The 25,620-nt window shown below is 31.2% G+C and overlaps 3 protein-coding genes and 1 long non-coding RNA gene across 10 annotated transcripts in view; 3 read left to right on the forward strand and 1 right to left on the reverse strand.

Moving 5' to 3' along the window:
• LOC139776180 (uncharacterized) overlaps window positions 1-1,172 on the forward strand; it is a 30,113-nt gene extending 28,941 nt beyond the window's left edge. For all 5 annotated transcript variants that reach the window (XM_071712700.1, XM_071712699.1, XM_071712696.1 and 2 more), the window contains one exon: window positions 273-1,172. The gene's annotated coding sequence lies outside the window, so the exon portion shown is untranslated. The remainder of the gene's footprint in view (window positions 1-272) is intronic.
• Window positions 962-8,115, reverse strand: LOC139776183 (alkylglycerol monooxygenase). 3 transcript variants are annotated; one of them, XM_071712708.1, is made up of 10 exons: window positions 7,629-8,115; window positions 6,706-6,994; window positions 5,878-5,996; window positions 5,239-5,393; window positions 5,043-5,146; window positions 4,662-4,824; window positions 4,445-4,596; window positions 4,031-4,165; window positions 3,746-3,865; window positions 962-2,534 (listed from the first exon to the last, which is right to left on the reverse strand). In XM_071712708.1, exons 2-10 carry the CDS (start codon window positions 6,838-6,840, stop codon window positions 2,235-2,237), a joined length of 1,383 nt encoding a protein of 460 aa, XP_071568809.1. In that variant the 5' UTR covers window positions 6,841-6,994; window positions 7,629-8,115; the 3' UTR covers window positions 962-2,234. The 3 variants fall into 3 exon arrangements, with proteins under 3 accessions (XP_071568809.1, XP_071568808.1, XP_071568807.1); XM_071712707.1 differs by having other exon boundaries at window positions 7,554-8,115; XM_071712706.1 differs by lacking the exon at window positions 7,629-8,115 and having other exon boundaries at window positions 6,706-7,504.
• Window positions 8,024-10,799, forward strand: LOC139776187 (uncharacterized). The gene is made up of 5 exons (XR_011719021.1): window positions 8,024-8,160; window positions 8,691-8,910; window positions 9,393-9,743; window positions 9,820-9,930; window positions 10,033-10,799. It is a non-coding gene; the product is annotated as an uncharacterized lncRNA (long non-coding RNA).
• A 1,806-nt stretch (window positions 10,800-12,605) lies between these two features.
• Window positions 12,606-24,425, forward strand: LOC139776186 (uncharacterized). The gene is made up of 12 exons (XM_071712714.1): window positions 12,606-12,875; window positions 15,462-15,714; window positions 16,502-16,586; window positions 16,754-16,933; window positions 17,085-17,122; window positions 17,329-17,488; window positions 18,859-18,977; window positions 19,241-19,373; window positions 21,021-21,606; window positions 22,026-22,594; window positions 23,188-23,395; window positions 24,108-24,425. Exons 1-11 carry the CDS (start codon window positions 12,853-12,855, stop codon window positions 23,349-23,351), a joined length of 2,310 nt encoding a protein of 769 aa, XP_071568815.1. The 5' UTR covers window positions 12,606-12,852; the 3' UTR covers window positions 23,352-23,395; window positions 24,108-24,425.
• The last annotated feature ends 1,195 nt before the right edge of the window (window positions 24,426-25,620 follow it).

A 25,620-nucleotide genomic window follows, 5' to 3' on the forward strand; every position in this document is an offset into this window, starting at 1 on the left:
AGATAGCTATATGTAGGTATATTTTGTTTGAATTTTAAAAAGATTTTTGAAACATATTATCTGTGTTTCATTTTTAAAGTAATTTATAATAACAATTTTGAATATCTCTAAAAACCTTTATTTTGTTATTATTTTTGGATGATAAATATATATTTTATTCCTACAATAAAACATGGTGAAATTAATTTAAAAAAAAAAAAAACAGCTTTTTCCCTCTTTCTCTTGCTAAATCTGTAATTAGAGGACTAATTATATTTTGTTTTTAATTTTAGATAAGCGGACCATCAGGAAGGATTTTTGCCACGATTTCATAAACATATGAATAACTCAAGAAGCTTTATATGTAAAACACGATATTAAATATAATGTACTAAAGAACTTGTGCATTGTGGATATAAAAGATAGTATTACATTTTGTCCTTGTTTTACGCGATGTCTTCTGATAACATTTATATTATGCTTAAGTAAGATAGTTGCTATCTTTAAAATATAATATTGTTGCGTGGGATAAGGAGGTGGGGAAGGCGCTTGCTTGTTTGTCATTATTAAATTTGGACCGACATATTTGTTGTAATAATTCTTGCTGTATATTCGTTCAGGAAAAACGCAAACGATCTTAACTGTTTTTGAAATCTTTACATACAATTAAGTTGCATTTTACACATACTTTGAAGTCCTACTTACATGTTGTACTTGTATTATAACGCGTACGACACTGTACTCTTATAGCGTGTTTTATAAACATTTTGATTATGGGATGTCTTTGTGGATGCGCTTTCGTAAAATTTTACAATATATTTGACGTACTTCGTATCGTGTAATGATTTCAAGCGATGTCTGCGAAACTCAAAAATACAATAATGCTATCTTAACGCATGTTTACAAAGGAAGACATATACATAATATCTAAATAGAAAATTTTATATGCGAATATAATATTTAGGACAACACACATTACACACGGAAAGTAGCAAAATATATACTTTTCTATTTAAATAATTCCAATAATTGTTTGATAACTTATTACATTTGTTTCTCTTATTATAAAAAGTTACTGTACATGTTATCAATTATGTTTACACATGTATTGTATATTATTACAAGTTATAATAATGTGATTTAAAAAGTTTGTTTCCTTAACAATGAAAATATACATCTGTGCATTATCTGAATCTTGTTAGTGCGCGCGTTTATTTATTTTTCCTATAAATTGTATTAACACGTTTGCTGCGTCGTTTAATGTGGGTGATATGATTGACATAAGAAGTAAACGCTTCCTAGGATACACTTTACACGAACAAACAATAAACAAATAGCGAACGTGCAAAATTTCATTACACACATGTTTAAAACTTTCCTTGATATTTTTTTGAGTAATACGTGAAAGATAAAATATTTTCTAAGTTTTATTTTATTTATTTACAATAAAAAAACAATTCTATTTTATAGTTTAAATATCTAAATACGTTTTTATCTTATTTATTACACTTACAATAATCGTTATACAATGTTTAATATTAATTTTAATAAAAAAAGGTTGCACTTTATTTTAATAAATAGTTGATAATATAGTAATAATAATTATTTCCGCTATTGCCGCTATTTATATAATATAAGTATACGAATATAATCATACATACATATACATCTTACATGCTTATTTACACAATGTTTTCAACATTTTGATTAATTTATTTGGGTAACCGTAGATATTAATATAGTGCTAATAGGCCTTATATAGAACTACTAACAACGAAGCATTAAGAAAATAGCAATCATGATGACAAATTAATAATGTATACATAAATTTGTCAATTTTTACACTTTGTAAATAAGTTAAAATATATAATCAATAAATTAAAATTTATAATCAGTAAATTATAATTTACAATAAATAAATTATAATTATTTCTGTTTATGGAACACTATCAAGCAAAAATATCACTTCAATATTATACATATAATAAAATTTTGATATCTGAATTTAATATATCAAATCTATTACGAATTCAATTGTTATTATCAGATATTACTAAGTGCCAACAATTTTACACATTCTTATCTAAACAAATCGCATATATCACAGTTAGTACTTAACATTTGCTATCGCTGTGATAAAATAAATCGAAATTATATTTCTTAACACGTAAATTTTGACACAGAAAAGTTTCTTGAGGTTTTTTTTATACGTAACGCTTTAAAATTGTAATTATACAAATTCTCAATCCTTTTTCTCAAGATCGTTGATAAAATACAACATCTCGTGAATGAAGAAACAGATAAATATACTTGTAAATTCTATATACGAAAAAAGGTATCCAAATACAGTTCAATTGACACACGTGTATGTAATATATCAAATAATCGATTAAGTTATCTTCGTATATACGCATGAAGTACACATAAAGGGCACAGCGCACAATTTCAATGGTGCTAGGATATATAAACGCACGTTTATCAAATAACAAACCGATGCTGGCGAGGGCAATTAAGTTGTTCGCCACTGCAAATATAATCCAAGGATCGTCTAAATTCTAAAAATAGAACCAAAGTAAATGATAATAACCTAATGTGCTTAATTCAGACACCTCCAATCATCATAAACATAATTAATTAATTTTTACACAAGTAATTATTTCAATAAAAATATATTTGTATTTCTCAAAATTTTCCACGTTGTAATTGAATACAGTATAAGTACAACCAAATATAATAGTGTAATTGAAACTTATCATAATGTAATTGAAACTTTGCAAAAAATTCATTTAAACATCTTTTATAAGTATTTTAAAGCATGACAGTACAGAAAGCATATAAAGCTATCAAAAGATTAGTAAATTTTTGTAAACAATATCAATAATACATATATATGTGTATATTAAAAAAATATTATTATATACATTTTATAATATATATTTTTTACTATTACATTTATTATATTACATTATTATAATTACATTAAAAGTGAGAAAAAGAAAATGAAAAATATATAAAAAGAATATAAGAAAATTATTTCAATTGTTTTATGTACTTTTTCTTGAGTTTTATAATTTTATGTGTTATATGCTTTTTACTATACATTCCTACAGTTTTAATTTACTACAGATAAAAATCTTCTATTTGATAAGATACAGTCCTATGCTTTTTACTTTTTTGCATTCCTACAATTTTTATCTACTACAGATAAAAATATCCTATATTTGATAAGATGCATTCCTACCCTTTTTACTTTTTTACATGCGCTTACAATTTTTATCTACTATAGATAAAAGCCTTGTGTAGTATTACCTTTAATAAGAATACTATTTTGGTACAACTTAAAAACATTGTTAGGGACAATTTGCAGCAAATTATCTCTTTGATAATGAAACGATATGTACATAATGATAAAGTTTTTGTTACAGTAGTCTATAAACAATACGGTTTTATTTCGTTTTTACAAATCTGCATGACTTATTGTTTTATATATATATATTTTAAAGTTTTAATATAAATAAATATATGATTGGTTCGTCGCAGATCAAATAAGGAATCGTTTAACCAATGTAAAATTGTATATGTAAAAATTTTAATTTACGAAAAAATATTAGAAAATTATTCAAAAAAATATACCTACAAACTTAATTGTCGGACATTATTATTAAGAAATTTAATAACTAATTTTAATATTTATTATGCTTACAATCTGGAATAATATTAATTATATAAAAAATTTAACAGCAAATGAATTATGTTAAAAACTCACCTCATAATATTGTGGTTTGTATAGTTTATAATGATTGAAAAGGGCCATCAGAAACTGCACACTTATGTATATTTTTTGCCATTTTGGTATACAAGGATCGTATACGGCTCTGGGTTTCACCTACGGGACAAAGAAGTGATTGATATCTTTCATGACAAAATTTAAAATAAATTGAATTTTTGTTTTAATTCTTATTAATTTGAAATTATTTATAAATAATATAAAAAAACGCATTTATATATTGTTACTATACATTTACTATACACCTTTGATCATCTCTCTTACCTTTATTTTAAATTCATCTAAACCCAAACGTGGTGCACCTGGAAACCAGCTAGGACCTTTCCAGTAAACGGCAAACTTATCAGCCCATGTACTCATACTTATACTTTTCTTAATTAAATCCTTTAAGTAAAATATCTATAACATTACAGAAAACAATATATTTAAGAATAATTTAAATTGTCACACTTATGTACGAAATTACTTTTATTTTATTATTATCATGCACAAACTTTCGAATATTTCTTAATTCTGCTTCCTTTAGTTTTTTTTGTTTATTAATAAATTGCAGAAATTGGCATATTTAAAGTATCTAACAACTTTAAATTCTATTACAATTAATATATAAGTACTAACTCATTTTTTTCGATCATTTATTGAGGGCATGTAATAATTTATTATACTTATAAATTTTACCTGCAGATAGAACGCGTTAAATGATTCAATATTAACTACTAGTCCATAAACTATTTCTTCTCTTTGTTCTTCCTCTTGAAATGTACCGAACAATCTATCCCATACAATAAATACACCACCGTAATTCTTATCCAAGCAATAAAGATTGCAGCCTGTAAATGTAAAAAATGCGTATATAATATAAGTCGCGGAAAGAAGTATTATACATTTAATTTACCATGATGAACACGATGATGTTTAGGCGTATTAAAAATCAACTCGAGTGGTCCAAGATTACCAATGACTGTTGTATGTATCCACAATTGATATATTAAATTGAATTGATTATGGACCATAAAGTGCGATGGAGGTATAAAAAAGGCAAGCGGTAAATAAATTACCTGCAAAAAATATTTAAATCAAAATATATATACAATAAATACTACAAAATTTTATTTTATTTTTAAATCTTTTATAGTTATAATTTAAAAACATTTTTTATTTTTAATTTATTTTAATTGGTTTTTAAAGATATAAAATACCGAAAATTAAAATTATTAATATTTTCCTTCATAATAAATTTTTTGTATTGAAGAAATTTTAGAGAAATGATACTTACAAAGTTGCACCAATGTTGTAGAATGGATTGTCGCAGACCAACCGCGAAATTAAATTCCTCGCTGCTGTGATGCACTTGATGGTAGGCCCATAAAAAGTGAACTTCTGTAAGCAGATCAATTAACATCTTAAATTAAAGGATAAGAGAGAGAGACGGCTGTGTCAAATGCTGAGGAATGTTTGGATAGGAATTTAACCATGATTACTGCGATGAGCCCAATAGTAACAAAAGTCCACGGCAATGAAGGTAATATACCATGTCCATAGCGAGTTCCAGGGTAAAGTGTATCCTCTGCCGAACCTCTCATAAATGGCAATGTATACAAAATATTCGGCACCGCGAGAAAAAATTCTGTGAAACCGATAATGACTTTTCGTCTAAATTTGTCAAACAAACAAAAATGTATAAATACAATACACACATTTTATATTCATACTTTACATATTTATTATCTTTATCTTTATTTATTTTTTATATCTTTATCTTTTTATATAAATATTTTATCTTTATTATACACTTATTATATTTATTATATACTTATTATATTTTTTATAACTGCTGAATTTAAAGTCTCCTTTTTGTTTTTTCTTCATGCAATCCCCTTTATATTTGTTTTTTTATATTCTTTTAGATAAAAGACATAATTAAATAAAATCAAATAACTGAATTGTGTTCGTGAACGCATCTGATCTGAAGCGAAATATAGCAAACTGATGTTATTTATCGCTATTTTGACATCAAAATATCGACAGACATCATTTCAAAATTAAAATAACGACAAATAATGTCAGCTTGCTACCTTGGTAGTAAAGGATAAGTCGTAATTTATTCTTACCGGACAGTTTCAATGAGCATCCAGTGTGATAATGATGTCACTTGATCGTTTAAACGGAATCTTTTCTTCCTCAATATTAATTGCTCCAGAATCAACAGCAGAAAAAACGGTATCCATATCTATAAATATCAGAGATTGTGTGTACGCAGAAAGTTAAGCTTTGCGCGTAGTTTCATGTATTAGTGCTACATTCGAATGAGGTCTCGACAAGAATAGCGCGCACATATGACTTGTTAACGATTCATGTAGCTTGCCGCGTTCGTACACAAGTAACAGGCCAGCTGCGCATTCAAATTACTGGACTTCCTCGATGCATTTGACATCGTTTATGCTACTTTGGAATAAACTGTATCAAGTAGATTTTTCAAAGAAGAATTTTGTAGATGCTGTTCGTGCGGAATGCTAATGGACTGAATGCCAATCGAAGCTTGGATAATTCACACTGTAGTAGGTACAGGAAAGCATTACCATCTTATTAAATTACTATTATTACATTAAATAAGTAAAGTTAAAATAGCAAAATTCAATAAACTTTAATAAAAATTACTCAAAATTGAAATTATTCTTGAGATTGTTTCTAAAAATGTATTTATTTTAGTGTAAATTATTTAAACTTTAACACTTTTCTTCCAAATATTCATTAAATTTATATTCATTTCGTGATCGTATAAAGATATTATAAAGCAATATATGATTCTTCTTTAAACCAGTACCTACATATTGTTAGTCTCTTCTGCATTATCAATTTGAATTATTATAGCACACGTTTAATAAAATATAATTAATAGCATTCGAAATAATTAAAATTTTTCATATTGAAAACGTTACCTGTTGTTGATAGTCCGGCACTTCGTGCAAAAACTCGAAAGTCGTTTCCTTTGGGCTGACAATATACCAAAGTTTTCCGAAGTGTTTTGGAAAATAATCGACGATTTCAGCGAGTGAACTTAATATTATGCTCATCTTGTACACTCGTAAATACACACAAATCACCAAATCGTAAAAATATGTTGTAAATTTTTGAGGAGCGTTTCAGGTGTACAAGCAAACCTCTCAGACGATATACGGCATTAGTTTAATCGCTTGCGCCGCGAGTATGTGTTTATATAAGTTCGAGCTAGAACAACGCACGTGACAAATCGGTTATCTTGAAGGCGCGATACGTGTACGCAAACCCGCGAATTCAAAATTATTCATTAATGTATACCGATTAAAATAACGCGCACCACATGTTCGAGCTTATATTATTATTTATAATTCAACGGATTCAGCCTGACGTATCGACATAAAATACGTGTCTGATAAAAAGCAAAAATTAATGATAATACTTTTATCGATAATTTCATACAGTCCTTTTTTACATTCATAATTTATTGCAAAACTCACTAAATAAGAATTATTTCTAGAATTATATGATAAGATATATATAAACTTTCAAAAAATACTTAAACTTTATAAAATTATTTTTTTAATTTACAAATATAAAACATTTCAAACATCAACAAACAAATTTTAGAAAAGTATATAAAAATATCTTAAAAAAGTTGATTTTTATTTTAGTTATTTTGACATGTTCATAGAGTTTTTTCGTTAAAAGAAAAAGCACTATTATATAAACAAAAAATATTAATAAATAGATTGATTAAATACAATTATAAATTTTTTAGAAAACTTACTTTCTTAACAAGTATTTGGTATCAATTAAGCAACATAATGATTTGATTGAATTAACACATTAACTGCATAATTACCACATATTGACAGCACATTGACATATGTACATAATTAGAGGCATCGTTATAGATAACGATAGTTAAAGACGAAAAATCTTTAGCTACAGAACGCACAGTTGCAGCGAGGAGTCGTCTTCGTGTACTCATATCCAAATCAATTTTCGTAGAACGCACTTTTCGCTAGATTTACGATACCGAGATACGCAGACACAAGAGATCTACAATCAAGTATGTTAAAGGTTCATGTAACAACTGCATAATCAACGCGTTTCCCCCTCCACACGGTACTCAATGATAAGAGATTTTGCGGAATGTCCGTTTTCATGTACGCTCAATGACATTAGACTCGACTTCTTTTCACATTTATTTCGCGAAATAGAACTTGATTTGTTCGAATATATTTCGAATAATTAAAAATACCAAATTAAAGTTTGAAATGTTTGAAGTGTTCGACTGGAAGACTTAAAGAAGTAGTTTGAAATAATCAAATATGTGTTCAATTAAATAAAAAATAATTACAATCCAGTATCTTCAATAAAACTTATTATTAGTAAGTGTCTAGGAATCTTGATTCGGATTTATTCGTACCTACTGATCATGCAATTCTTAGCATGAATTTTAATGCGTAAACGTGCTAGGCATAAACTGTTATCTGAGCGTGTTGTGGCAGTGACATCATTGCTTCGGTAGTAGTACAATCGAATCGCAAGTTATCAAAGCCTAAATAAGTTAATAATTTCGAAGACAAAAGTTTACAATTTTTGGAAGTTTCTAATATAAATTTATAGATAAAATTTATAGAAATTTTTAAATATAAATTACTTGTTTGTTTAAATTAATATCTGTTTTAAAGTATATTTTTTAAAATTTGCTTAAATACTTATTTTAATAATGTCCCTGTTGTTAAAAAAAAATTGGCACGTACTAAAGAGCTTTATTTCAAATAACTTAAATAATTAACAAAAATGACATTAATAACAAGTAGGGATAAAAGTACTAATTAATAATAATTTTAATAACGGCATAATCGGCAGAAAAGACAAAAAAGTATTATAAGCTTCAAAATGTGTTACATTTAAGCACGAGTTTATCAGGGCAATCGCACGTGGTCAACTCTGCGTACATATACGCATGCGTACAGAAGCAGTAGGAGGCATGTATGGGTCGACAACTTTGGAATCATTTGGTGTTTGGGCTTACTAGTCTAAGCATGTGAAAATTGTAAGTAAACTCGTATTCATATAAACGTCCATATTGAGTGTTTATACCTTAATAATTTATTGAAGTAAAGATTGCAGAGGTAAGAAAATTTAATTTATGTCTTATTAATGAGATAATATATAAATCTCTTGATTCTGTTTAAAGATAAAAGAAGAAGGAATAAGGAAATTATACATGTGCTAATCTTGTTGTCACTCACATTTAATTATATTTTATATTTACAATTTATAATAATTTTTCCTAGATTCAATTCAAATTAATAATAAAAGTTTGCTTATTATAGAAATAAAAATGAAAATAAATCAGAAATTTTTTAACTCATCAAGAAGAAAAAATTAGCAATTATTAAGAAAAAGAAACAAAATTTGAACAAAGTAGTTACGAGAGAGTTCCTTGAACAAGAAACTCTTTTCTATGATTTAAAAATATATGAAATAGATAGTGATATATATGATAATGACAAAACAAATGAAAACAGAAAACAAAATTAATAGATCAAAAGTATTTAGATATGTTTCATATTTTAAATTATATACACTTTAGTCTTCATTAATTTTTTAGATAACACAAAAGCCACGAACAGATGAAAATAATTTGGATTCTGTAGAACACAAGAAAATCGTTGATAAAATTGAAAGAAGCTGATTACAAATCTTACAAATATTTAAAGAAAATGATAAAAAATTCTTTAATGCATTAGACTATACTGTTTGGAGCATCAGACTATGGCTGCATTCGAGGAGCGCGCTATTAGCGCTATTGCATCATTCTATCTTTATTGCTCATTAATAGGTGTAAAGCAAGGATAGAATAAGAAAATAGCGCTAATCGCTTCCCGAATGCAGCCAAATAAGAAGATGATAATTTTTCTAAACGATAAACGATGGATAAAATATTTCTAGTAATTTAGAGGTACACATTTTTTATAAAATTAATTTTAGAGCTATATTTCTTTTGTTTATTTTTAACAATATTATTAAATTTCTAGGTTTCTAGTAACAACGGCAATTTTCAGCTAGAAGATATTGGAAGGCAATTCTAAAAAGAAGATCACTACATAATTGCTGAAAACATTGTGAAAAGAAATACAAACGAATAAGTAAGTTTTCAATAATTTACTCTTTCTCGAATCGACAATAAAATGATAACTGTGTATTATATTTAATTTGTAGATTAACTATTATTATTAAACATGTTGTAGAGACCTTCCACGCAGAACAGAATTCATTAGTATCATCCAATACGAAGTAAATATGAAGTAGAAGAGAGAGTATAGGTGAGTTTTAACTTCTATTTTTGGTCATTTATTAAATTTTATTTTTTAAATAATTCTACTTTAATTTCATAAGATTAATATTTAATAATATGGTACAGTTATATATGGAAAGGTAAAAGCCATAGTGGTGTAAGTCAATTTTTTTAAGATATTGACTCGTATGCATAGATGCAATCTATACAATACATAAATTGCATCTATGCACACGAGTCAATATTTATTTGACTTACACCACTATGGCTTTTACCCCTCCATATAATAGATTTGTCTAATACATTTAAACTCTAAAAAGTTAGATTGAGAATTATAGTAAGCATATAAATTAAAAAAATTTGAAAAAGAATAAAGAATTTTAAAATCATTAAAATCATTGTCAGTTTTAATCAAACTTTATTTTTTATTTGTTTTATATGGCAGCTTTTAAATAAGTAAATGAGTTGTGTTTTATTATAGTTTCTCTCTTTCAGTATACCTACATAAAATATATTCAGCATACAAATTTCATTTTCAATATATTTATTCCTAGCATTACCAGGAATAAATTTCGTGAAACATTTTTATTAATTAAGATTTATCTGCTTAAAAGACGTGATATTTTAGGTATACATACCGAAATGTATTTTCATAAAACTTATCAACTCTAGGATCTTATTCTTTTTTCCAGGAAAACATTATTAACATCTCTTATAGATTATTAACATCTATAATTGTAGAAAATGTATTATATTAAATTAATTTTTTTAGATGCTGGATTTCTACGATCTCAACAAAAGGCATCAAATAATTACGATGAGAACTATACTACTCATTTGTATATTGAAGATATCGAAATAATAGCTATAGTAAAAAATGACTTCAAGAATAGTATTATTCAAACTGTTTACTAACTTATATTAAAACATGCAATTAATAAAAATCACAGAATATATTTCTCTCTCTTGGATGCGTACATAATTTATGTAATATAGATATCTAAAAAAAACAAAAGCTAAAAAAAATTTTCGAAGAATGTAATTTAAAAATAATTCTGGAAACATATGGTAACTATCTACTAAGAACTTAAACAGCTTCTAAAAATATATAATTGAGAAAAGTAAGAAATTGAAGTAACAATAACATATTAAAATGACAATAGATATAAAAAGACACGATAGATTTATAAAATAGGAAGATAAATCAAAAACTAACAGTAGAATCAAATTTTACTTATTCCACGCGTTAAACTTCATGTCTCAGAAACTTAAAATTTTCACGAAGAAGAAAAAGAGCTCAATTATGTACCTTTGAAAAAATTAAAGAAATATAAACTATATATATAGATGAACAAAATGCAAAGAAAAAGTAATAATGACATAACAAACTTGAGTTTCGACTAAAACAAGCGGAATCTAAAACGGAAATAGAAAAACTAAAAAGTAAGATGAGGAAGTCTAAGAAAAACAAGAAACACGAAATAGCCAACAATAGAATAAAGATTTTGAGAGAAAATACGGATAACACGTAAGTAATGACGATTAGGGATGAGTAGGTGCAAGATCATTCCGGGGTTAATGATCACGTATCTAAACAAATGTATATAAACAATATAATACCTATGCAATTTGTTTATATTTTGAAATACATTGTAATAAATCTTCGTCATTATCTTTCGAGTTAATATGTAATAATTACAGAATAATTCGTCCCCGACGCGGGGAAGACGAGGTAAGCCGCAAAGGTCGTACTTTAAATGTCTTCAGTTTGGTGACCCGCAGGTGTTCGCGTGGTAACAAGCACAGCTACCACTTTGCTGTGTACACGACGCCGTACGGACGTGCCATAACGGACAACCCGTTGGCTCGGCTCGGATCTTGAGGTGTCGCTTTCTGATGATCTATTTTTATCGAAAGGCGTCCCAAGCCAGTCGGCAAGCAGGCGCTGTATAGACGACAGTTTGGGCGCTATTATAAAGCGCCGTGTGTGCCGGCCGTGTTTGTAATTCATCGCATATAAGTTGCGGACCCCGCCTCATTGGGCTCGACTATCTCGGATCGGGTCTTTATGGTGAAGAGAAGGGCACGAGGCGGATTTTCTCGATAGTACCAGTCTAGAGCCGTGGAGAAGGCATCGAGAGAGACCTCCGCCACCACGGAAGTGACACTTCTCTCGCCAACACGGTCGATTCCGTCCCGGAAGATATACCCGTTCACGTATGTAGGTGAAGCGATCGTTATCGTTATACGAACCGATATACCGCGTTCGGGCAATGACCTTTCTTTCGGGGAGAGATCATTTTGCACGCTACTAGAGTCGCGAGGTACCTGATGGAGATCCGCGACGATTCGCACGGCAGTTCGCTCGATATAAAAATAAGTTCCATTTCTCTCTCTCGCTCTTCTCGTTACTCCCTTTTCTCATCTCTGTTCTATCAATGAACCGGCCCGTAGTCGTTGGCCCCTGAGCGTTGCAGCGGCGGCGGTGGCGGCGGTAGCAGCGGCGGTGACTCCTTCTGGTACGCTGACTCTCGTGTTTGAACGGCCGGTGCGTGCCAGGGAGCGTTTTGCAAGATGCGAGATTCGCCTGCCGCGACGAGGGAGCCCTCGTCGTCGAGTTCAGGCGGACTCTGACCACCTCCGGCAAAGTGTGTAGGCCGGGGTGTCGCGCATTACGTAAAGCCGTGGGAAAAATAAATCGCGGGTAACGAAGGAAAACAAAGTGTAGGCGAAGAAGGGAGACGACCTACTTTCTGTGTGCGTGCACGTCGCGATGAGGAGAGCATCGTTTGATAAGTAAAATCTCTGTTCGCAATGTCTCTGTCAACCTGGGAGAAAATGGGGACGAGAGAGAGAGGGAGAGAGAGTGCGAGTTACCCGAGTCGTGGTTTTTTCTTCTTTCTCTTCTTTCGTCTTTTTTTTATAAATTTATCATCGTTATCGTTTGCGAAAGAGGATTTCCCCGAGAGAGTGATATCAGAAATGTGTCTATCAATGTGGCTATTTTTCCGTGGTTGATGAATGCTAAGTTAATCGTGACATGTTTTCCAATTGCGGTAACTGTACAGGGGAAATTTTAGTGACAGCAATATGTTATGAAATGTTGGAAGAGAGAGAAAGACAGAGAGAGAGGGAGAGAAAGAGAGCGCGTCATCGCAAACTTTTAAATAAATAGAAAATGTGCATTTTGACAAAATTATGGAGTAATAATCGAAGTTGACAGTTAGGAATTATTCTAAAGACTCGTGTTTATAAATTCGATATCGAAATAACTTAGCTGTTTATAATCTACTCGGTGGCTGGAAAAAATAAGAATACTATTTTGAAAAACGATTAACACAATTTTTAATTTGTCTCGGAATATTTTATATGATAATTAATGCATTTTTTTCGAGAATTACGTGTTTTTCCTTTCCAATCGCTTTGTCAATTAAACGCTTGCGAATTGTTATCCAAATTAAGTTATCAATGGTCGAAGTTTGATCCGTTAAAACTTTCTCGAAATTTCAGTACCGCGAACAGCCTGACCGGCTTCGAAGAAACTCTCAAACTTCTACCCAAACAATCTATTTAAAGCGAAGTATCGATTGCGTTGTGAGAATTGAACCGCGCCATATTATTTTTCTAGACAAATTAACAGGAGGCAATACATATATACGTTAATATTAATGTAAATCTTATTAAATTAGTATTAAAATAGATATATGTATACATACATGTGTATCGTAAAATTTTGCTGATTGCCTATTAAACATAATTATACAAAGTTTGCATCCGGACTGGAGAATAAGACTAATTATTTATCTATCAAAAATAATATTGTATTATTGTGCATTGTTGTCGGGTTTTTTATACGCAATAGCAAATGGATACGATGCCGATCGCGTGCGCGGCAAGGGCGACTGCTTTCGAACTGTTACTGCGTATTACGTTACAACAGATAAATTTAGCGTTTCTTTTACACAGAGCTCGTTGTACCACTGCCAATACCGCGACGCGGAATTAATTGGCTGCTTGGAAGGTAACCAATTCTCGTAGTCAAAAAAGCTTTGCCGAGCTCTACGGCATGTCGGCCCGGGCAGACTCTTACGTTTCTCTTTTTCTCTCTCTCTCTCTCTCTCTCTTACATATCTTGTACAATTGATCAGATATCGCGATGTCGAAAATTCAAGATCGGATGAACACGATGTTTCTGCACACTGAACGTACTGACGTTGCTAAATATATTTCTGCCGCTTGCTACAAGAAAACAATGTAAACATTCGCAAATTTAGAATCAAGAATTGAAGGTGCAATTTTAATAAACTTGTACGATTTCTGATTTTAAATCTCATTCAGAATAAGAAAAATAGCGATTGTAATTTTATAATTTTTCGACATACATTACTGAAATGAAAAAATTATCGCGTTTGCCTTCTTACAAGTGTCAAAAGATATTTTTATTTTCATTATTTAATAATAGTACTAAACATTCCAATTAATATCTTATTTTTTATTAAAAAATAACACTGTTTTAACAATTTTTAATTGAAAGAAAATTATGTAGTTAGAAACTTTATCATCGCAATTTTTCAGGCCGATACACGGAGAAAATTTTTTGTTATATTTTATCCTTAAATTCACTACAAACTTGGGACAACTTGGCAACCAAGGAATTTTTGAAATATACAAAAGACATTTTACAAACAACGTGATAAAAATTACCAAGCAGATTGGTAAATTTAAAAAAATTCTTGAAATTTTCTAGATATATTTTAGTAAAATTAATCAAACATATTTTATATTTTAATGTAATAAATATTAATATTTTTTATTATGGTAGATATTAATCAGAATAGCTCGCATAAAATTCTTGGTGGTACATGTTGTCCCACAACTACCATGATTTCAGGGTAAATTTTAAGAGAAAATTCTCTCCGTGTAGTGTAGTAGTAATATCATTGCGAGATAAATCCGGCAATAATTAACTAACATTAATGTATTGTCAAAAATCAGATAATTATTTTACGTTGTAACGTAATTACAAAATATAAAATTTTATTGGTATGATAACAAATTTAATTTTTTAAGAATTGGCAATAAATTTTTATAATAAGTTAACTACAATTAGTGACATAACTAAAGTCAAATTTTTAATTTAAAATAATTTGAAGTTTTCAAATAAAATTTAAGATATTTAGAATGAAGTTTACATTTAATATTTTCTTATCTAAAATAATCTTTTAAAAAATCATCACTCTTCTACACACGAATTTACGAAAGTTTCTCTTTATCTGTACGGTTTCCGTTATACTTTATGTTTGTACGGTCATCGCGAAATCTCGTAGAGTTTGCGTAAATGGAGGATCCGCATCGCATTGCGAACGTTTCAAATGTCCGCAGACACGTTACGGCAAACGCCAAGCGTAACGTTCTGAGCAACACCTCGTATGGGCTCACGTGCTCCAAGGATGCGGAGTACAAGTGCAGCGTGAAATACAGCGGATCCCTACAGGAGAAGAATTATCTGCAGCGTAGCGTATCGGCAGACAATGTTGTAATACGTTCGCGCGGTTACAAGCCGTCCGACAGACACGATCCGGTTAAAAGGAACTTTCTCGAGAATCTCACTTCAAAAATATTGCACTTCGGCATGGTGAGTGGAGTCGTTTTAACTTGCAAAACTTTGGAGGATTCGTTGAAAAAAGAAACACGTTCAAGCTTGACGTTTTTGAAGCTCTACACCACTTTAGAAGTCACAATTCGTATATGTGACCAATCTATTATTCATCCTTAGGCCGGTATTCATAATCGATTCTTATATTTAACACCATCTTAAGTACAGTCTTAAGATGTCATCAGCCAATCACAGAGCCGTATTAGCATCTTAAGACATTACTTAAGATGGTCTTGAAATAATAACTGACTATGAATACCGGCCTTAGACTAAGATCTACAATCAGTCGTATGTCGGGAGTCAGATGTCGGAACGTAGCCGATGGTCCAATGAGAGAATTTCTTTTTCGAAAACTAATTTTCTTTATTGGACCATCTTCATTGGACTCCGACATACGACTAATTGTAGACTAGGTCTAATACTTTCATTTATAAATTGAATAAGTTTAAAACCGATTTTCTTAAGTCTTAAGACATCAACTTGATTAAATATATTTATTTCTAGAACTGTAAACTAATCTTCTTATAAGACAAATTTTACTTAAAAATGATGATTTCAAAATTCTAAACGTTATTATAAATTATTTATAATTCAAGGTTATTGACTTCTCGGTCATTTTTGTAAAAAAAATAATTGAGTACAAATTCATCAGAAAATTCAAGGCCAAAAAGAAAAATTACAAATTTTAGGATTTTTCACACATATGGTTTCGTTGGTTCTGTTTCATCGATATAAATTTGCGTAACAATTAATGTTTTACTTGCAGGAAGGGGGCGAGAGTACACCGATTAATTTGCAAAAGCTACTTACTCCAGCATCAGACTCTCAAGAGCTATTACAATCAAAAAATAGTACGTGCCTTTTGATATAATTAACAACAGAATTACCTTTTACAATAACAAATATTTTAAGGAATTTTCTTTGGATGGATTAAATATGATATATAATATCTGAAGTATCTGGAAGAAATAGATACACATTTATTGAGATTAAGACAACGTTCAAAATTCATTTTCAGAGAAAATGTTTGCGTCCTCGTATTTTTACGCACCGACGCATCCTACGGTCGAGGATCAGGTCGAGCTTGCACGTCGAATTTCGCATTCGCTCAGCGATGTGAAAAATGTGAAAAGCAAAGGACAGTCCATGTACGTGAATAGAAAAAAGCGATCTGTTAAATGGATCCACGACGGCAATGGTATGTATCAAAATTTTTCATATAATTTATTTCTACATTAAAACTGTCGCATTATGTAAAAATTTGTCGCGTTCTCGTTCGAAGAATTTTGTGTTTACATTATCCAAAACGTATACATAATTTGCACGATATAATAGATAGTATTTCGCAGGTGTCGAGGACGAAGAAGAAACCACGACGATTCATAAGGTAAAAGCATAGTGTGCAACGTTGAATTTTCTGCATCTACACACACACACACACACACACACAAACACACACACGCACGCACGCGCACGCGCACACGCGCACACGCACACGCACACGCACACGCACACACACACACACACACACACACACACACACACACACACACACACACCACATCTACTGTAAATTAAAATTTCTTCTAATAGGAAAAACTACCCCTCAAATGCATGATGAATCCATGCGGGAAAGTGCTGGATATTCACGGCATTCAGGCGTTAGGTGAAGAAGTCAATATCGCATCGGTACCGAAAAATCCTGAGAAGCTCTTTGATATCGTCCGCGATTTGAACAATCAAAAAGGACGCGGTAAGTGTCGTCCATTTAACTGACGTGAGCTAATTGTAATATCAAAATTATGTATGTTAAGATTACATAAAATATATAACATTACATAATATTTTATGTAATACTAGCTGGTTACCCGGGGTTCGCCCCGGAGGACATATGTAATAAGACTCTCTCTCTCCTTTTCCCCCTCCCCCTCCCACTCCTTCTCGCCCTCTCCCTCTCTCTTTCTCCCTCTCCCTCTCGCCCTCTCCCCCCTCTCTCTCTCTTCCCCCCTCTCTCTCTCTCTCCCTCTCTCCCTCTCTCCCCCCCTCTCTCTCTCTCTCTCTCTCTCTCTCTCTCTTCCTCTCTCTCCCTCTCTCTTTCCCCTTCTCTCTTTCTCTCCCCCTCTCCCTCTCTCTCCCCTTCCCCCCCTCTCTCTCTCTCTCTAAAATGCTATAAATTGAAAAATATTACTTTTTTATCGACTGAAATGCAATTCCGTCGTATACAATACTTTGAGATTCACTCAATTATTTCCTAAAAAATTGGAAAAATTTCGTAACCAATTTCCAAAAAGATACCGGTTCCTAAAAAGATCGGTAACGAAAAACTATACAGTTTATAGCACTCCCCGGGAAATTCTACCCCTATTTTATATACAATTCTTTAAAATTCGGTCAATTATTTCTCGAAAAATTAGAAAAATTAAAAAAACCGGTTTCCAGAAAATCGGTAACAAAAAACTATACACTCTATAACACTCCCCGGGAAATTCTACCCCTATTTCATATACTTTTAGTAAAAATTCGGTCCATTGGTTTCCGAGATCATAGCGAACAAAAAAAAGGCTAATTCGAAAAACTTCTGATACCGGTTTCCAAAAAGATCGGTAACAAAAAATTATACACTTTATGGCACTCCCCGGAAAATTCTACCCCTGTTTTATGTACAATTCTTTAAAATTCGGTCAATTATTTCTCGAAAAATTAGAAGAATTAAAAAAACCGGTTTCCAAAAAATCGGTAACGCAAAAATATACACTCTATAACATTCCCCGGAAAATTCTACCCCTATTTCATATACTTTTGGTAAAAATTCGGTCAAATAATTTCCGAGATCATAGCGAACAAAAAAGGCTGCAAACTCTGTTGCTTTATAATAATAGTATAGATAAACGTAATAATATAATAATATAATACACTGAGAAACCCATTTCGTTGAATCAACTAAATCCTTGTTTGGATATGGGCAAACAAATTCTTTAGTTAATATAACAAAAATTTGGTTCACATAACAATATGTGATAAGACACTTGTTTGCTATGAGAAATATCTTCAACTATATAAATACAAAATTATTGCTATATATATAATATGCATATAACATAGCGTTGCCAAAACAATTCACAGGTGCCGAGATATTTGCGAAACGTAGAAAAAGATCGGAAAAGTGGGTGGTGGACCAAGAACAGCCACAGACACCCAATACGCCTGTCACACCGAAGACGCCAACATATCCAGAAAAATTAGTAAGTAGTAAAATTTCTTATTGTATATTTATTTTAACAATTTATTCACCCGTAGAATAATAATTTTCTATTTTATTTTATAAATTTAAATTCTTATAATAGTATCTGCATTAAAAAGCTTAAAATAAATAAATAGAATAATATATTTTTCAATTTCAAGGAAGTTCATAATGTTTTGTTCTGTAAAAGCTGGAATAAATTTTCGTAATTTTAAAAAAGTAATGATATTTTGCATTATAAAGGGTAAACAATTGTGATTTCAGGAAATTAATGGTAACGCAAAGTTCATGACGCCTTCGCTGACACCGCGTACGCCGGTTTCGAGCATTGACAAATCATTTTATAATCCTTTTACAGTGGATATCTCCCTTGACAACGCGAATATCCCGATAACAGGTGCGTAAACACAATTCAATGATGGACAGAATAATAATCTCAAATGCAAGGTGATCTCACTTGGCAGATTTAGCCAACGGCGTTGGCAAACGGCGAGGCCTGTTTTCTCTATTCTCTCCAAAATGTTTTAAAATTACGAGCGAATATCAATGTCAACAAAGTCTTTCGAAAGCCGAGGTCGGAATTTATTACACGATGTCGCTTGACATTAGGTCTGTTTTTTATTGCTGCACTGCTGAACTAGTGCACACTATTGCAGTAAAAGCTAGAGTGAAACAAAATATACTTGTCCCACTCTAACTTATTGCACTAGTTCAGCAGTGCAGCAATAAAAAACAGACCTATTATGTATGTATTTACACAACGTCAATATTTATTTTTTTCCCAAGAAAAATCATGTTATTTTACAATGCAGAGAATACGCTAGAGATTTTCTGAGACTGTATAATCATGTACTTAGAACTTTTTAGTTATATTTTTCTTCACATTTTTTTCAAGAATCTTGATTTCTTACAGTGTCTTACATTTTATATCTTATTTTTCAATTTTGAAATTTTATTGTTTTTTAATAAATATAATACATATAATACAAAATAAAAATACATAATATATAAGAAGAGCTATAATAACATAATATAAATACAATAATTATTATAAAAAGAAGAAATAAATACGATTTAATCGTATAAATAAAGTAGAAGAATTTTTTAAAAAGTTTTATCCTCTTTTTTCTATCAGACTTATATGAGCGAGGAAGTGTTCTAGAATTTCGAGGTGCTTGACACGCCTCCGAAATAGAGATCAATGTTGGATCGGATACTTAGAGAGCTCGAGTTGAACGATCTTTAACGTTCTAATTGGCAATCGTTATCGATGTTATTTAATCAACAGAAAGCGCGCGCGCGCGCTTGACACTTCTGCGATATATCTGAGATAAACAAAAAATCGTATCTTTCGATGTCGATCGTGTTTTTTTATAACGTTTGATGAGTACAGAGATTAAGTGCATTTCAAGGTAAACATCTAATCTCACGATAAAATAACACATTAAAGCATTTTTGTTGCCAAGCATATACAACATTAAAGATATTTAGATAACGCAATTAAAGTATTTGTGCTAAAACAGACATAGGGGAAGCCCGGGCAGCGCGGATGTGTTAAAGTTTGGCAAAAAAAAAAAAAAACATACAAGAGCAATCACTTGTTCTTTCGCATTGCCATGACATCGGCGACCGGTCGCTCCTTCTTCCTGCTAAAGACTCACAGCGCTATCTAATATAGATGAGCGAAAAAAAAGCCTATCCGCTTTGCCTAGGGCGTTCGTTTTGCCCGGGCTTCCCCCTATAATAAATTATAAGAGAACAGATTTATAAAAATTTGAAATCTTACATTTCTTTTTACAAATAGAGGTCCGATCTTTAATATTAATTATATAAAGTAATTAAACTGTAATTAAATACAAGTTTTATTTTTACATTTTATTTTGACAAATTTTTTTCTTTTATACTATTTTTAAAATCTTTTCAAGTATATGTATATAGTTTCCTCTAATTCTTCGGAAAGACACTTTAGGTATGCTTAATCCTGTAACAAAGCTTTTTCCAGTTGCTATGCTCCGCTGTATCAATTTCGATTTGCGAGTTGCAGACAGGCACTGTAACGCTAATCGATGCGGCCATTCGAGCGAGATAAAAAAGATTTACCTGCGGGAAATTGCGGTGGGCACAGATTCCGATTTTCCTTCCGATCATTCACGGTCGCCCATCGTCGAGAAATCTCGTCGTACCGTTTTCGAATCTACTAACAATCGGCGCACTAACATGGCCAATAATCACGCTGTCGCAAGTAACAATAATAGATATATTAACAACAATTATCAGTCGCCGAAAAAACCTGACGTTTGTAATGCGCGGAGCTACAATGGCAGAGGCACGAGAATTCAACAGCGTTACGATAACAAGTACGATAACGTAATTGACAACAAGATCGGGAATAAGCAACAAAGCGACAGACAGATGCAGAATAACAATGAGGAAAACGGATACACTCCTGTGCCAGTGAAGCAACTGATACAAGAATTCGAGAAAACCTGTAGACCGGTTTTGCAATACAAGCAGATCAGTCCAAGGATCATTCCAATCGTACAGCAGTGTCCGTTGGATAATGGCATAGCGCGTTTCTTTGAGACGAAAAATTCTATCAAGTTTAACAACGAGGAGGAGAGATACGCACGGTGAGAATGATGGATTCTTCGGTTTTAATAAATAATAATGTACCAAAAAGCCTTTTATATTTTATTTTAGTGTTTCTTAACGATAACGTAATTATTCAAATCATTCTCCGATAATTGACGTAAATGGTGGAGGAAATTTGAGTTGTTTGTTTGATGTCGCGCTATGTGTACTTTTTTAGCAATGCATATTTTAATCTGCTATTTCAATTGCAAATGTGATAGACACAAGATGTCATTCGTGATATTGTTATTCATAACAGTCCGTAGTTCAACGAAGTTCGATGAAGTATGTTTATCTTTCGTTTATATTTTTACTAGCAATTGCAGTCACATGTAGATGTAGTATATCTCTCTTTAGATAAAGGAGATCAAAGTTTCGCGAAATCAAATCGAGAATCCATTTTAATCCAATTATATAGCGCACGCGGAAACTACGAAGGATCCGCGAAACTGCAGTCCCAATGTAACAACCGATTGTACGACACACGTGGAAGCTACGAAAGGAAACTGCAGTGCAACGGTCAATTATGCAGTGCACACGAGAGCTACGAAGGATCAGCGAAACTACAGTCCCGATGCAACGGCTACGTTTCCACTGACGAGAGCGAATATACGACGGATGACACCGACTCCGAAGATTATCAGAACGAGGCGGGATCTATAGATCGCGGAAATTCCGCGCCGTCCGCCCTGTTGAACTGTTGCGACAGCAGCGAGTACTCAATCGCGTTCGAGGACGAGTACTCGGGTACTCGACGTCATTCGACCACCTCGCAGGAATTGGAGGCCCTTTATGCCAACGGCACGAGATTCGTCAACACCGAGGCCGAGATGCCTCCCGAGGCGAAGTCGCTGATGCTTTCGATGGTCGCCTCGCAGGAGGACATACTCGAGACTAAGAAACATCTGCGTAGCACACCGGTTTTGGATAATCTTTTAGGCACCACCACGCCAGAATGCAAACTCGTTGACGTTAATCCAGAATTAGGCAAGTTAATACGCATGCGCTTTTGTAGTTCTGATGTTATCGCTTTCGCACACTAAACGTACAAAAACGATCTCTAACGCACATGTTCCTAATCCTATAACAAACGGATTGATGAAAATTAATTATTAAATTATATACGAATTAAATTACTATTAAATTATATACGAAAAACGAAATTTTTCCCGTGTTATGTAAAGATAGGGAATTATAAAAGTACAAAAATACCAAAAAAAATCTTTTCTAAAATATAATAATTTCTTACAAGGTACTATAGGAACCATATTTCTTTTTGAGTTTTAATTTAAAATAGGTCTCTCTCTTAATGAGATTAATTTCTTTTACGCGGTAATTAAGAATTTATATTAATATAATTCACTATCTTCAATATCAAATACATGGTGTCTGTATTTATTTGTATAAACAATAAAAACACGGTAATGGACGTAAAGTACATTTTGTCTTTATTATATAAAAAATTGGGTTTATGAGATGTATGCATATATTAAAATTATATATTAGTTAGTAATATTTAATAATTTTTCTATCATATGTTTATATTCACAGATTTATATTTAATGTTTTAAAATTTTCAGGAAACAAACTGTACGAGAATAACAATTATACTGGACCGAAATTGGCCAGCCTTCACAATCTGACAAATTACAATACAGCGCCGCGTGGATGGGATCAATCATTCACAGTCTATCGACCTATTAAATTCGAAAAACCGCAAGAGATCATGTACTCTGATTTTTAGGCACACTATGATAAATGTTATAATTATAACCTTTTTACGTATCGGTAAGTGTTTCACAAAGTTATTTTTGTCGTAAAAAAAGACATTAATTATTCTATTTTTTAAAAGACATTAATTATTCATATCTCACATCTCATCTGTTTCTTCCTATCTTCCTCTCCTTTTCTCCCCTAGCTCTCTCTCTCTCTCTCTCTCTCTCTCTCTCTCTCTCTCTCTCTCTCTCTCTCTCTCTCTCTATTTTTTTTTGATAATACAAAGACAATATGTATGTCTACATATATTAATAAAAAATAAATTAACTTATAAAATTAAAAAATTAATTAATTAAATTGGCAATATGACTTTGTCTTTGTAAATATAATTTATTCAAAATCATATTATGGAGTTTATTTTTTTATATAACATCACCTCTGTATTTTACCGCTATATTTATGTATTAGAAGAAAATTCCCTATTATGAGATATCGAGTTTATTTTATGTGATTGCCGGAAGTCTATAAGCAGAATTTAAAAATGTAATAAATTTAATGAATTTTCCACTAAATAGATTTCACCCCAAGAGCAATAAGTTCATGGTGGAACCAACAGATGGGTCTTATTAGTTTTTAGCAGAAACCTCGCTACCTCATATTAGGAGCCTATCTCATAATAAGGGACTCTCCTCTATTAATAATAAAAAAAGTATGATTAAAATAAGACTTTAATATTTCTTTAATTAAACAAAATTGTATTAAATTAAACAAATTTTATTTCTAGGTCTGAAAGATCAATCTAATTTCTCCGAGATATCAACGAAAGAATTATTGGCATATGTTTTCCGCACTGTTGCGTTCATTTTCACCAGCACCATGATTTAAATCAACGGCCTACAGATCATTCAAATATCTTCACCGTAAATAAACGTATCGCGATATGATTGCGCTACGTGCGACATGTTTGAAGTTTTGCTTTGGTGTACTTCTACCTCTTTTATCCCTCATTGAGAATATTTAACGTTGTTCATGCTTTGACAGTGTTACATTACTGCATTTTACTTTATTATATATTATGCAAATAAATATGTTGTTTTCCTAATTTCTACCGTAATTTATTCGCCATTTTTATTCATTTCTGTGCACTTTCGGATTTCATACGCGTATTTTACATGCGTATAGAACTTGATTTATTCTCGATAATAAATATGCGATAAGATTATAAACAACAATTGAATTTATACAGAGACGTTACTAACGTTAGATACGACTGTGATGTGTTCCGAAATCAATCTCTTTTGATCTTATAACTTTATCGAATCGCGATCCATCCTCCATATCTAAAAAAGGCATGTAAAGTCGATATTCGAATCTAACGAAGTTTATTGTTGTCGCTTTTCCGCGATGTCGATTCGTTCTCTCGCTGTGCTTACTTCATGAGTAGCTGTCATCGTATATATTTTGACAGTTGTGTTCCTCCATATCTAAAAAAGGCATGTAAAGTCGATATTCGAATCTAACGAAGTTTATTGTTGTCGCTTTTCCGCGATGTCGATTCGTTCTCTCGCTGTGCTTACTTCATGAGTAGCTGTCATCGTATATATTTTGACAGTTGTGTGTAATGTTAAAACTAAATAGCGCGCGCGAAGCGCGCGTCTGTGATGTCTATTATTTTAAATTTTACGCTATTAAGCTATGTATTGCTATTCAAAATATGAAGCAGCCGTAATTGTATAAAATTGTTCACATTAATAAACTATTATTTAATATAAAATTAAAATCTGAACAATTTCTTGTTAATACAAGGTAAAAATTAATTTTGCTCATATAAAAACAAAAATTTTGTAAATGATATCTGAAATACACCACACACACACACGCACATATATTATTAACAAAATATTTATCCGAAAATGTCCTTTTAAAAAATTACCATATTATTATATAACAATTTTTATTATATTTTTATATTATATAACATATTTTTATATTATATAACAATGAAAGTTAAATGTGATAAACATCTGGTAATAATACAAGACTAATCTTTCGATAAATGCACATTTTCAAATATAAACAAGATATCAACTTAATATCATTGATTCTAGATAAGTTACAATTCTTATTTTTTAATTAAACTTTTCCACTACTTGATGAGGAAAGATTAATTAGGAAAAGTCCAGGCAGCGCGGATGTGTTAAGGTTTGGCAAGAAAAAAGACGCAATTATAAAATTGAGATCAGAAACCTTTTTTATTCTAATAATCCTCTCAAAGTAATCAACTTTTAAATAAAATA

The sequence above is a fragment of the Temnothorax nylanderi genome, unplaced genomic scaffold (assembly GCF_030848795.1).
Source record: "Temnothorax nylanderi isolate EJ_2023f unplaced genomic scaffold, tnyl_v1.0 TNYL_tig0114_pilon, whole genome shotgun sequence".
Classification (NCBI taxonomy): Eukaryota; Metazoa; Arthropoda; class Insecta; order Hymenoptera; family Formicidae; genus Temnothorax; species Temnothorax nylanderi.

Excerpts from the sequence above, each read along its gene's own strand:
- LOC139776186 (XM_071712714.1), top strand. The coding sequence starts at position 12,853 with ATGAGGAGAGCATCGTTTGATAA. Across the intron at positions 17,123-17,328 it reads AAACCACGACGATTCATAAG|GAAAAACTACCCCTCAAATG; the intron begins GTAAAAGCATAG and ends TTCTTCTAATAG. Across the intron at positions 22,595-23,187 it reads TGACGTTAATCCAGAATTAG|GAAACAAACTGTACGAGAAT; the intron begins GCAAGTTAATAC and ends TAAAATTTTCAG.
- LOC139776183 (XM_071712708.1), bottom strand. The coding sequence starts at position 6,840 with ATGAGCATAATATTAAGTTCACTCGCTGAAATCGTCGATTATTTTCCA. Across the intron at positions 5,997-6,705 it reads TGCCGGACTATCAACAACAG|ATATGGATACCGTTTTTTCT; the intron begins GTAACGTTTTCA and ends TGATATTTATAG. Across the intron at positions 4,825-5,042 it reads TACAACATTGGTGCAACTTT|GTAATTTATTTACCGCTTGC; the intron begins GTAAGTATCATT and ends TATTTTTTGCAG.